Below are 12,791 nucleotides of genomic sequence, written 5' to 3'. Positions count from 1 at the left end.
AAAGCGAAAAACAGGTTTTCCACTCCTTTCGTTGCTTCGTCTGGCTTGGCTGTTGTTGTTTGCGCTGAAGGACTCAGCGTGCGGCTGCGGGGAAGTGAGACCATTTCTTTTTTCCCTTTCATCCCTTTCGCACATCGATACCGCGTCCTCCTGGCAGGGAGGGCTGCTTCTGCTCCTGACGCTTCCTTTTCCTTCGTGTGTCGGCTTTCATCGTCGCGGCCTTATTCGCGGGAAGGTCCTGCCGGTGGAGAGGTCCCGGGTTTGGTTGCCGAGGTCCGGTTACCCTTAACGACCTGGCGGGGTTCGTGGGTGGTTGGGTTGGGAAACCGTACGCGGTGCAATCACGCGACTTATTGCCCCCGCGGCCACACTCGGCAACGGCACAAAGGAAGGTGGCAAACAAGAGGTGGATAAAAAAAGCTCCAGATCACCGCGACTACGGAGCAATCGTCCCGAGCGAGTCATTCGTCTGCCATTCCTGCGCACGGACCTCGGATACGGGTTTGTGTGTGCCGGTTAGTGGTTCTTTCGCCGTGTGTAAGTCACGTTCGAGTTCGAGTTGCGATCGAAAATTGTGCGAGAAGGAAAATAGGAAGTAGAAAAAGACAAAGCGCCATTTTCGCGCGCCATTTGTGGATCCGCGCGGTCAGTGGGTGACGTCAGTGGCGGATGTGAACCGGTGCCAAACTCCAACCACCTCAGGACACACGCACACACACATACTGGCGCATACCGTGAAGAAAACCGCAGAACGATCGTGATCGCGACGTCACGCAACTCCCCGCGTGGGAGTCAAAATGGCGCGTTCCTTTCCAATTGCAGCTTGCAGGTGAACGTGTACCGGTGGTCTAATAGTGGTCTCTTTTTTTTTTGTTTCCTCTTCCTTCTCTTTCGTTCTCACTATCTCCCACAGGACTAGACCGTGCAGTGAGGGCTTCAGCAGCGAAGCAAAGGAAAGGGATCCTCCAACAAACGCCCCAAATCATCCACGAGCCATCCGTACAACACCGGTCCACTCGCGTGTGTGTGAGTGCTGACGGGCACACACAAAATGGACGAGTCCGGTTCATCCCGGAACGGGCCAACGGCCGGCGGTCCGCCCGATGCCAGCGGATACGCGTACAAAAACGAAATCTCACTCTCGATCGGCGAGGACGATCAGAATTCGCGCACTAACAGCACGGCAGTGCCAACACCTTCACCACGGCACGTCGAGCTACCGATGTCCGGTGAGGGTGACACCAACGACTACGCTGCCCTTAATCGATCCAGTACCTCCGGTGGTTCACCGGGAGGAAAATCGAACGGGCTGGATAATCCCGCGTTCGAGCTCGATCAGGACAAACGGCCGCTCAGTTCGTTCGGTGTGCAGCCCAAGGACGAAAAGTCGCTTGGCGTTGTGTCGATGAATGGAAAGGCGGCCGGAGAGAAACCACTCGCCGAAGCCGTCAACCTGGAGCTGCTTAACATGTCCTCGAAGCCGGCCGCTAATGGGCATCATCAAAACGGCACTAATGGGACTGCAGGCGCGCTTCCGGTCAAGAAGGACACCGAGGTGGACCTTGGCGATCCGTACGACGAGTACTTCGTGCCGGTCAACGAGCACCGGAAGTTTATGAGGTAAGACGTCCTGTGACAGGCTAGCTGGGAGCTTTCGATCCTGAGAACCTGGTTCTCTCAGGATCCATCTGGGGAACTACCACGGGAACGCGTGTTGTTTGAACCTGGTTGAGTTCGTTTTGTTTCATTCATTTGCCATCGTTCAAAAAAACCATCGAAATCCCTCTAACCGTGGAACTAAACCCAACCGCTGTGCGCCTTGTGTTGCGATTTCGATCGCGTTTACTTCATCACCTCGAGTTCTTGCATCCCAAATCCACCTGCACCACGCCATCTATCGCTTCCTGCTCCTTTGTGCCGTGTGTGTTTGTGTTTGTGTGTGTGTGTGTTTTGTACGTTTTTACCACCCACCTCCACCCTACTCTCTATTGTCTTTCCGTCTCTCTTTTTTTCCAACCCTCGCCCGCCGGTTACGGTGGCACACGTGTGTCCTGCCCGACGTTACACGCGCTTCCGGTTCCGCTCGATTTTTCGGGGGAGGGTAGTGTGTCCTTCCAAAAACCCCGCCATGGCCACCCGGCGGCATGGCACGGTCGGCATGGTCGCGGGGTCGACTACACCGGGCACTCGGTCAGTGAGCCCGCCCCCGGCACGATGGACTATAAACAGTGGACCAAAATCACGAGGTACCTTTTCCCAGCCAGGATGCCCACCGACGGCATTCGATTATCACCAACACACGCACCGCCATTAGTCACCACCACCGTTAGCGCCTGGACACTCGTCGTTGGTTCCTTCCTCCCTCTCGGGAAAAATGTGGCCGTTTCCTTTCCGTCCTTTCCATGATCCGATCCCGTCCCTGGGTTGGCTTTGCACGCACTGTACACAAAACACCACCACGCAGACACGAAAGAGACGGCAGCTCATGTGAATACGTCATTAAAAGAACATTAAAAGGGACACACGGAGACAACCGACCGACTGCTTACGATCCACTATGTCGCCTGTCACTAAACCAAGCATTTCGCTCTTGATCGCTATCCCGCACTTCCGGCAGGTTCGTCTAACACCGCAAGGGTCGCTAACGGTGCACTGTACATATACACAGGTTCATACAGGTCTCGTGGTAACTGGCTCTAATTTGCTTCGGTTGCGCCCCAGGTGGGGACACGCTGGTTGGAGATTGGGACAAGGGAACTTGGTGGTTCAAATCCGCGTTGTACATAGCCTGTGTAGATACTGTCTGTTGATGGTCGAGAAAATGCGCTCTCACTAACCCTCGGTGTCCTTCGTTTTTTGCATTTCTCCAGGGGTGAAAAGCTGTACGTCACGAAGGATAAGCGCGAGAAGAAGCGCAAGAACTGGCCCTTCTGGTTGCTGGGGCTAGCGATTCTGCTAGCCGTGATCGTGGTCGCCATACTGGCCGGATCCGGTGTCATCTTTAACGATAGTCCCACTCCTGTTGAGTCACGCCAGTTTGGCGATAAAGTGGCCACGGCGGGCGTATTTGGTGCGGGTGGAAAACCACGATCGGAAAATGCAACCACAACGACGACGACAACGACGGGGAAATCCACTAGCACTGGCTACCCAACGACTCCATCACCTTCAAGCTCGACCATACCGCCGGTTCCACCGACGACTGAGGAGGTTACCACTTACGTACCGAACACCCTCGAGGGTCAGATCACGCTGACGAACGTGGAGTTCCTGGAAGCGTACCGCAATCCAAACAGTTCTGCTTATCGGGCGTTAGCAGCGGAGCTGGAAGAAGAACTCAAGGACACGCTTAGTACTCCGGATTCGCGGGGTCCCATCTACGTCAAGATCCTGAACATGAAGTAAGAGTCTTCCGTGATCGAGATCAATGGCGCTAGTTAGTTACTAATTGGTGTTGTTTTGTGTGTTCCTCATCCATCTAGGCCTGGTTCGGTGGTCGTGGATTATCGCGTCAGCTGGGAGGCGAATGCGATGGAGCTATCCGAGGACACGATGAAGCACCGGTTGAGCAACGCCTTGCTGCAGAATGGCAACTACTTGTCCACGTACATTGTGCCGACTAATACGATCCGTGTTGCCAGATTGCCCGACGTTTGCGTCATGCGGAATTCTGCAATGAAGTAAGTTTAGAAGTTCAGAGATATTGGGTGGCTTAAATTCTAACAAATATTCAATGTTGTACCGTTTCCCCGTAGCTGCGAGTATGGCTGTACATTTGATCCGAAGGTTGGTGATTTCATGTGCACCTGCCCCAGGGGAATGCTGCTGAATAACGAGGATGAAAGGACGTGCTACACCCCGGTTCCGGCACTCAACGTGCACGAGCTGGAAGATGAGGAACCAAAGAGCGAACCAGAGCCAGCGAGTGAACCAGAACCAGCGAGTGAACCAGAACCAGCGAGTGAACCGGAACCTAATAGTGAACCAGAACCAGCAAGTGGGCCAGAGCCTACTAGCGAACCAGAACCAGCTAGTGAACCTGAGCCAGCTAGTGAACCAGAGCCTGCTAGTGAACCAGAGCCGGCTAGTGAACCTGAGCCAGCTAGTGAACCTGAACCAGCTAGTGAACCAGAGCCGGCTAGTGTACCAGAGCCGGCTAGTGAACCAGAGCCAGCTAGTGAACCAGAGCCGGCTAGTGAACCAGAGCCAGCTAGTGAACCAGAGCCAGCTAGTGAACCAGAGCCTGCTAGTGAACCTGCTAGTGAGCCAGAACCTACCAGCGAACCAGAGCCTTCTAGTGAACCTGAGCCATCGAGCGAACCAGAACCATCTAGCGAACCAGAACCAACAAGTGAACCAGAATCAGCACATGAGCATTCTAAAAAATCAGAAGCAGTAGCAGAACCAGAACCGACGAGTGACCCCGAGCCTTCAGCGGAGCCTGAATCGTCAGGATCGGATATCTACACGAAGGCGTCTTCCAGTGACCACTCGGCCAAGCTGATCGTTTCCACTGAAGCATCCACTACGGAGGCAGAACCCCAAAGTGAACCGGAGCCTTCTAGCGAACCGGAGCCCTCGAGCGAACCGGAACCTTCAAGCGAACCGGAACCTTCGAGCGAACCAGAACCTTCAAGTGAACCGGAACCCTCGAGTGAACCAGAACCGACTAGCGAACCGGAACCGGCAGTAGAACCTGAGCCATCGTCGACTACTGATTTAGTGAAGGAGAAGTCGACGGAGTCGGAGAAAGTGCTACTGCAAGCCATTAAGTCCACAACCGAACGTGAAGTGATCATCTCGACATCGACACTCGGTCAACCGTCCGTGACGTACTCAACGACGGATGATTCTCAGCTGCCGGACTTTATGTTCGTTGATCAAGCTTCCATGGCGCGGCACATGAGCACGACGGAACACTCAACGCCCAAGGACACATCGTCGGTTACGGAGCAGGCTGTGAACGGCGAAACACCTGCACCCGTCACGGAAACGATCGTAGACGATACACCGATGCCGTCCACCTCGAGCTACTTCGTAACACCGAAGCCAACCACCGCACCTACGGCGAAATCCGTCAACGGTTTCGAAGGACGTTCGTTGCCAGCTAACGAAACCACCGAAAGCGGAAGTCCGGTGTATGCCACGTCCAGTCCTATTTCGCTGGAGCAGTGGCGTTCTTCGACTAGCTTCGCAACCTCCACAGAACCATTTGGACGAGAGTCGGGTCAGGACGAGGTGAGTCCTTTCCTGCCGGCAGGGATCGAAACATCCAGTGCGCGGAACGCAGCCACACAGTCGTATGCCGTAACCGAGACCGTGGTAGAAGCGGAAACGGCCGCACCAATTTTGGCGGCACACAACGAGTCACCGTTCCTGCCCGAGACGGAGAATAACGCGAGTTTGGTGAAGATCCTGCACGAGGGGCTAGACCGTCACGAGGCCTACGAAATTGAGACGCAACCGCAGTTCGTGGACGTGGTGCCGCTTACGAAGGATGGCGATCGAAATGAGTACAAGAAGCAGCTGAACACGCACGTCACGGAGACGATCTACATCACGACGACCATCCGCAGCCCGGTACCGGTCACGACGGATTCGCTGGAGGAGCTGTTGTCGGTGGCAAGTTCGCGGAACGTCGTGGAACAAACCACGAACAGTGAGGATGAAGAACTGATGACTAGCACGGAGCGTAGGATGGAAGAACCTACTACGACGGTGATGGAGCAAACCCGGCAAGCGATGCAGCAGGAGATGAGCACGAGTTCCACCGAGTCCTCGTCGACTCGCAAAGATGTACGGATGCCTAACGACTCCTCAACGGAGCAGATGTCCGACGGTGCGACTACGGCGGTGATGAACGAATCGAACGCGGACGAAAGTACGGAACCTCTCCTCCAGACGACCACGAACAGCGGCGAGGAGTCGATCGCTGCGACAACGCTCGAGATGGAGGAAGAGAAAACCACCCTCATGGAGCGGATGGAAATGGGCGAAAAATCTGGTCTGGTCCCTTCGACATCTACAACGACAACAACAGAAGGCACCAGTTCTACCACCACCACTACCACAACGTCATCAACGACAACAGTGGCACCATTGGTGACGGAAGCACTGGAACGGATCACCGCGATCGAGAAGGACCTTATCAGCCTGAAAGAGAACGACCTGACCGAAGACAACAACATTCTGGACAACGATCTTCGTGTCATACCCTTAAGCCCGGTGTGGACAAAAGAAACGACGCCAGGATCAACGACTCCACCGGGAACTCCCGAAGCAACGAACGGTGCAGCTCAGAACCTGATCCCAACCACGACGACCGGTCATTTTTTAGACGAAACGACGTTTCATTCGATTAGATCTGAGCGGTCGAATGGAACGTCGTTAATCGGAAGCCGCTTCTCGGAGCAGGAAGACCGGACCGGACCCACCAGCGTGTCCATGTTCACGAAGTGTGCCGTCGGTCAGTTCGAGTGCACCAACGGCACCTCGATCAAGGACGGTAGCTCGTGCATCCAGCGATCGGAACGGTGCGACTCAGTGTCCCACTGTTCGGACAACTCGGATGAGCAGGACTGCGAGCGGCTTGGTTGTCCGGGACATTTCCAGTGTCAGGATGGCGTGTGTTTGGCGCGCCAGCACGTGTGCGATGGTATCGCCCACTGTCAGGATGCGTCAGATGAGCAGGATTGTGCGGCGTGGCAGTGTAACTTCGACGAGTTGTCGTGCGATCCGGCAACCGGAAATGGGCCCTGTTTGCCGGCCTTGTGGAAGTGTGATGGGTTGGAGCAGTGCGCCAATGGGTACGACGAGAGTAACTGTCCGGATACGTGCACGAACGATGAGTACTTCTGTGCTGGACAGCGCAAGTGTATCCCGGAAGCGTGGCGTTGCGATGGTTCGATTGATTGTAGCGATGGCGAGGACGAACGGTTGTGCGATTGTCCGCTGGATAGCTTCAAGTGTCACACCGGCGGTTGTGTGGCGGGTGCGTACGTTTGCGATGGACATGCGCAGTGTCCGGATCAGTCAGACGAATGGAACTGCTACCAGTTGGACGCTGAGACGGGATCTTTACGCGTTAAACGCAACTCCTCCGAAGCGCTGGCTGTTTGTGGGGATGGTTGGAATGGACAGCTGGCGGAGTTGGTGTGTGCTGAGCTGGGATATGCCGGAGCTAGTAAGATCCTGTTCACGCGAGTCACCGGAAATGGGTCACTGGTGGACAGCATGTACCGCGTGACGGAGAAGAACCGGCTGGAGTTCGAACCGATCCACCTGATGGAGTGCAACCAGGGACTGGAGTTGTACTGCGAGGAATACCGTAAGTCAGGATTCGATAAAGGATCGCTCAGCTACACGTTCTCTCGTTCTAATGGCTTCTGGTTCTCTTTCGATAGGTTGCGGTCGTGAAAGGATACAACCAACGCTCGAACAGCGGATCGCTGGTGGTGCAACATCGGAACCCAACCAGTGGCCAAGTTTGGCACTGGCCTTCAGTAACAACGCCGCTATCAAGTGCACGACTAACATAGGTAAGAATCGAATTAATCAGAGAGATTCTGTGGGAGTTTGTATCGCACGGTGTCACTAACGGCGGTTGTGGTTTCGCATCCTTTCAGTTTCCCCACGATGGGTGTTGGCCAGCTACACCTGCATCATGGGCAAGACGGAGTTCGTGAACAACCGCAATGTGGCCGATATGAGCTGGAAACTGTTCGCCGGAAGCGCACAGTTCAACGCGTCACTGGAGGAACCGGAATCCAGCAACTCAAACGCCTCGTACCAGATCGTGGACGTGAAACGCATCGTGCCGTATCCACAGGTAAGCAGATTTAGCTGAAACTGACGAAGGCATCGAAGATCCTTCTGCTAACACTCGCTTTCGTTCCACCAGTCGAAGTACAAGCAGTTCATGTACACCGGAGATGTCGCACTGCTCGAGTTGGCCAGCCCACTCAGGCTGAACGAAAGGGTCGGCAGCGTTTGCCTCACGAAAGCAGCCAACATCGACTCGGAGCAGATCTGTCTCACCGCCGGTTGGGGTTCGGATCTCGAGAATACGGCCACGACGGAGCAGTACCTAAAGTACCTGCCCGTACCGACGATGCCTGCGGATCAGTGTAACTCCTCGATGCACTATAATGGAGCCCTGCCCAACGACGCCATCTGTGCTGGATACCTCAACAGCAACAAAACCACCTGCTACGTAAGTAGAGCGCCTCCCCAATGACCGTGCTTCTCTAAGAGACTGATGTGCTAATTTCCTACTCCTGTTTGCAGAATGATGAAGGTGCTCCGCTGATGTGCTATCTCGACGGATCCGGCCAATGGCAGCTGGAGGGTATCCTAAGCTACCACGGCAACTGCGGCAAGCGGCCACACCCGGCCATCTACAATGCAATTACCTCAACCATCTCCACCTGGATCCGGAACACCGTCGGTAACGAGCTGATGTTCGACCGAAGCGCCTCACATACGACCGTCGGAATCGCTTCAGAGGCCGTTAGCACCACCGGCGGTTCCTCGTCCACCTACAGTACCACTACACCGGGGTCTACGAGTGGCCTCAGCAGTTCGACTGCAGCTTCCACATCCGCCGATCGGTAATCAATCCGTCGGGCCGGGTTTCGCAATCGCACTAGGCGAGCACGTTTTGTACATAATGTCTACCAGTTAAACACTAGGGGGATCACTAGGGGAAAGGGAAGAGCGGGGAGGGGGGGGGAGGGCAGGGATATGTTACTAAAAAAGGCGATGTAAAATCGGGCAATGATACCACGAGGATCACGCTCTCCGAGCCAGATGAAAGCGAAAGAAGCAATATCGGTGAGCGATAGTAGGGATGTTTCGCACAAAAGAGCGTCAAACAAGCGAATGGAGCGCGAGGAGCAGGAAATCCTAGTCACAAAAGTCGAATATTTTGTGCCAATATAATTTTGAACGCCGCAGTGTGTACAGAGTGTGCATTCTATCCCAATCGTTCGACGTTCCGGCGAACACCATTCCTCCTCACGCTGTAATGTAACAATGCGAATGAAGCAACATGTAAACCAGAACGCAAGCAAGTGGTATAGCTTAGCCGCTGCTACGGTATCCATTAGAATTTAGAAACGGAAAACACCACAACCGCGCCAACAGGAAAGCCAAGCCGCCATGAAGATCCAGCAACGTCAATAGTGGGGAAAGTTTTGGTGCATCACCTTTTTTTTATGCATCTTAGGCGTAGCAAAATTTACGAAAGTTTCCAATGGCGGTATCAACGCGCGGTAGCAGGTTACAACTGACTCACTTTTCGTGACTTGCGCAAGACTAGGACCGATCGCTGGGGTCCACAGCTGGGGGTGTTCTTTTTTTTCTCATATTTTAGTTCGTTTGTGTAAGCGCAAATCGCGCAGTTGTGCTGTGGGGCGGTGTACCAGATTAGGGCGTGCGTGGAACGGCAGAACATACCGCCAACAGCACCGCATAGGCAAGTAATCGTGCAGTTTTTGAATGTAAAGCAATAAACAATTTATATCTACGACGCGTGTCCGTAAACTATATAAACGTGGGCACTTCTTATTTTTCGTTCGTTTGCGCACAGCCAATTACATAATATTGCGTAACAAATCACAGTGCCCTTCTTTATCGTTCCACGTTTGCGGCCGTTTCGTTCTTATAGCATGCAGTTACTTTCTTCGTCGCTCGCAATTCATGTTTCTCTTAAGTTCAAGACCGGGAAAAGATGACCGTCACTCGAAGCAACGGGGGGTTAGGGACTCATCAAGGAATCCTTACATGAATGTCCCAAACCGTCAAGCGCATATAATTGCGGAAAAAACACATCCACATGTGTGACGGTCTTGTCTGAAAAGGATAAGCGCCTCCTGGCTAACACAACGAGGACATACGATTTGACTCAAAGTGAATTTAATACCAATGAATTTCAAAGGTAAATCACAGAACGTGCTTTACAGTTGGACCAAATTGACCACCGGCAAGAAGCCCACCGGTTGTGGAAACCTCGAAGAGAGGTCGATCCTGTTCATGAATTTCACCATTTTCGATATTTTGCCGATGACACTTGACTTTAAAGGGAGTTGGGTTTCTTTCAAACAAGCAGCGAATGCTAAGTTAAAACACACAAGCGTTTAATGTTTTAGATAACCTTTGTCACAAATGTATTTTTTGTTTTGTGTAGACAAAAAAATACTAATTTTCTTCACAATTTTCGCTGGTGGCTTTTTGTGTCTGTGTTGCCTGCTGCCTGTGTGTTGTGTAAAAAGCCTGTTACACGTCGGACCGCATGGCTTTTATACTGCATCATCACGCGGTACAATCCCTGTTCCTCTCAAGCGGTGCCTGATTTCTTTTCTCCTAGCTCCTCCGCTTTGTGTTGTGCAAAACTATTTGCACATGAATTTCCCTCTGGAGCTGTTTCCTTTCGCCCCGCACCCCGAACGAAGAGAATGAAAACTCAATGGACGAGATTTGCGTGCTGGGAAACAGTGGTTTAAAAATCCTTAAGTTACCTGGCTTCGAAAAAAAAAACACACACACACCAGCACATGGCCGTCAGCAACGCATGCAATCCCTAAGCCGCAGCTAGCTTTCTGAAGGGAAGGGGGGATATCGAGGAGTGCACTGCGACTCCGGTTTTTATCGTTTACATTTACCTACTAAGGAAATTTATATCAACCTCTATCTATTTCTTCTAACACATAAAATTATACTAGTTAAAATAATATATGAAAGAAATGTGCTTGCTTCACCACGACGAAATCTGCGTGACGTCACCAGGATGGTTCAGGGAACCTTAACACGCGCGTCGTCAAAAACGCAATCAAGCGAAAGCGCACGAAGAAAACCTGCTACTATCGTTCACAGAAGCACGGAAAATCTTGCAACATGCTCGAGCACACCGCCCATAAGCTGGCCGCCATGCTCCTCGACAGTAGCATTGGGTCCCTTTTTTATTGCAGTAACCACAAGATTTTCCTTAACTAATTACGCCAACATGCCGTACAGCGAGCAGACTCTGATTGGCTGACTGGCTGGCTGGGGAGTAGGAATAAAAATGGTATGAAAACCAAACATCGCACTTATCACGAATTGGCAACGGAGTCGTACAAAAAGCGTATTTCATTACTCTGGCTACTTTATTTTCGCTTTCCACGGAATCGTGACAGAATCGCGCCTGCAGCACCGGAATCGACTTGCTCGACCTGAATATGCTTAGATGCTACGTTGCGACTACGACTTAAGAAGATGGTTATATCCCTTTGCTTCTGGATCTTGGTGCCACATGATGCGTTTATCGCCTAAGCACACGCTACATTCCGTATTCTATTATGCCTCCAATGCGCTTCCTTGTTTACAGTCGCGGTTCGCTTTCATACAAAACCTATCAAGGTCGAGGCCTTCGTCTAAAATCAGAAATGCGTTCACAAACGTTATCATGTATCCTTGTTTGTTTGTTGTTGCTTTTGTATGCTTAGCGTGTTTTGCGTCCCAGGATCAATGTGTCCTTCACCTCTACTACGTTAACGTAAGTTCAGTGGGTGCTCTGGGCGTTGTGAACCATCTTTTCCTCCCATTCGGCTTATCGTCTACTGTTTAAAATATACGGCCCGTTTTTCACGTCTCAGTGGTAGTTCGTTCAGTAACTGGCTACAGGTATGCTTCGTATGCCTTTCTCTCTGCTAGCACGTCTACCCTGCCTATCTTCTGACTTTGATTTGCAAAACCTGCACATGCTTCAACCTTTGCGATGTAACTCAGTTATCGAAAATTCTTCGATAGAGAGGTGTATCATAAGTTTCCAGATGTGATTACGCCATTAACATATCCTGCAACATCATATCTGCTAGCTCTCTCGTTCTTTTTGGGAAGAAAAACTATGTTTCCATCTGGTCATCTCTATTTTACTTACCGTTCCTTTTTTATAATAGCATTGGAACATTTTTATTTGAAATAATTTACAAGCCTTACATGCTATATTTACATTGTACCACGAATAAAAATAACTACGCAATGACAATGAAAAATATAGAAGTCTTTACCATTGGGTGTTCGCTTTCGTATGTTTGTTAGCATGTTTGTTGGTTCCTAATTTTCTTTAGTTGAATCTCCCCCCGCAATACGCACTGCGTAACAACAAGGTTTTCCATTCCGCTTGTTTTTTGTTGTCGTATCGAATCCGATTATTGCCGCATCAGTTTTGTTATCGCTCTTAGATTGCTGCACCGCAAACACGCGCGATGTGCCGGCTACTGCTAAAGCTACGTCTCACAGCAGCCATCAATAACGGCCGCATTAGCGTGTTTGGCGATACCCAAAAAACAGAGCTGAATACACTAAACTCCCACTACTCGTTCCCTTAAACATCTAATATTACACAACTCTCAGTTCTGCGGAAAAAATAAAGTTGCAAAAATTAAAAAAGCGTAGCGAAAACCGGAAACAAATATTTCAACAAAAGAATCTACTTATGAAAAGAAATAACCTGTCCTCTAAGCGAACCCTCCTATACAAAAAAAAAACAAACTTGCTAACAAAATTGAGTAACAAAATCGCAGAATGCAGGCAGAACGGATGCGATTCTCCGGCTTGTATGTCCCTGAAGGGCAGGTGATTCCTGTTTGGTTATTTCTATCTTAGTTGCAGTTCGTTTCCAGCCGCCAGCAGGTAAACAATATCATAAAATATTACGAAAGACCAAACTAGAATAAGGGATGGGGTGCATGAATGAAGATGCGCGCGTAGAAAAGACCCTAACAAACACTCGCTGAGGCTTGAGATAATGC

The 12,791-nt window shown here is 51.3% G+C and overlaps 1 protein-coding gene across 1 annotated transcript; it reads left to right on the top strand.

The window, feature by feature from the left end:
• Nucleotides 1-1,051: 1,051 nt before the first annotated feature.
• LOC128731079 (uncharacterized) lies at nt 1,052-8,673 on the top strand. The gene is made up of 9 exons (XM_053824175.1): nt 1,052-1,620; nt 2,106-2,246; nt 2,871-3,401; nt 3,483-3,680; nt 3,756-7,327; nt 7,404-7,538; nt 7,626-7,828; nt 7,901-8,212; nt 8,287-8,673. The coding sequence occupies exons 1-9, from the start codon at nt 1,052-1,054 to the stop codon at nt 8,611-8,613; spliced, it is 5,988 nt and encodes a 1,995-aa protein (XP_053680150.1). The 3' UTR covers nt 8,614-8,673.
• The last annotated feature ends 4,118 nt before the right edge of the window (nt 8,674-12,791 follow it).

Source organism: Anopheles nili, chromosome 2, assembly GCF_943737925.1.
Source record: "Anopheles nili chromosome 2, idAnoNiliSN_F5_01, whole genome shotgun sequence".
Taxonomy (NCBI): Eukaryota; Metazoa; Arthropoda; class Insecta; order Diptera; family Culicidae; genus Anopheles; species Anopheles nili.
The sequence above is the reverse complement of the archived record's forward strand: the minus strand, read 5'-3'. Positions and strand labels throughout refer to the sequence as shown.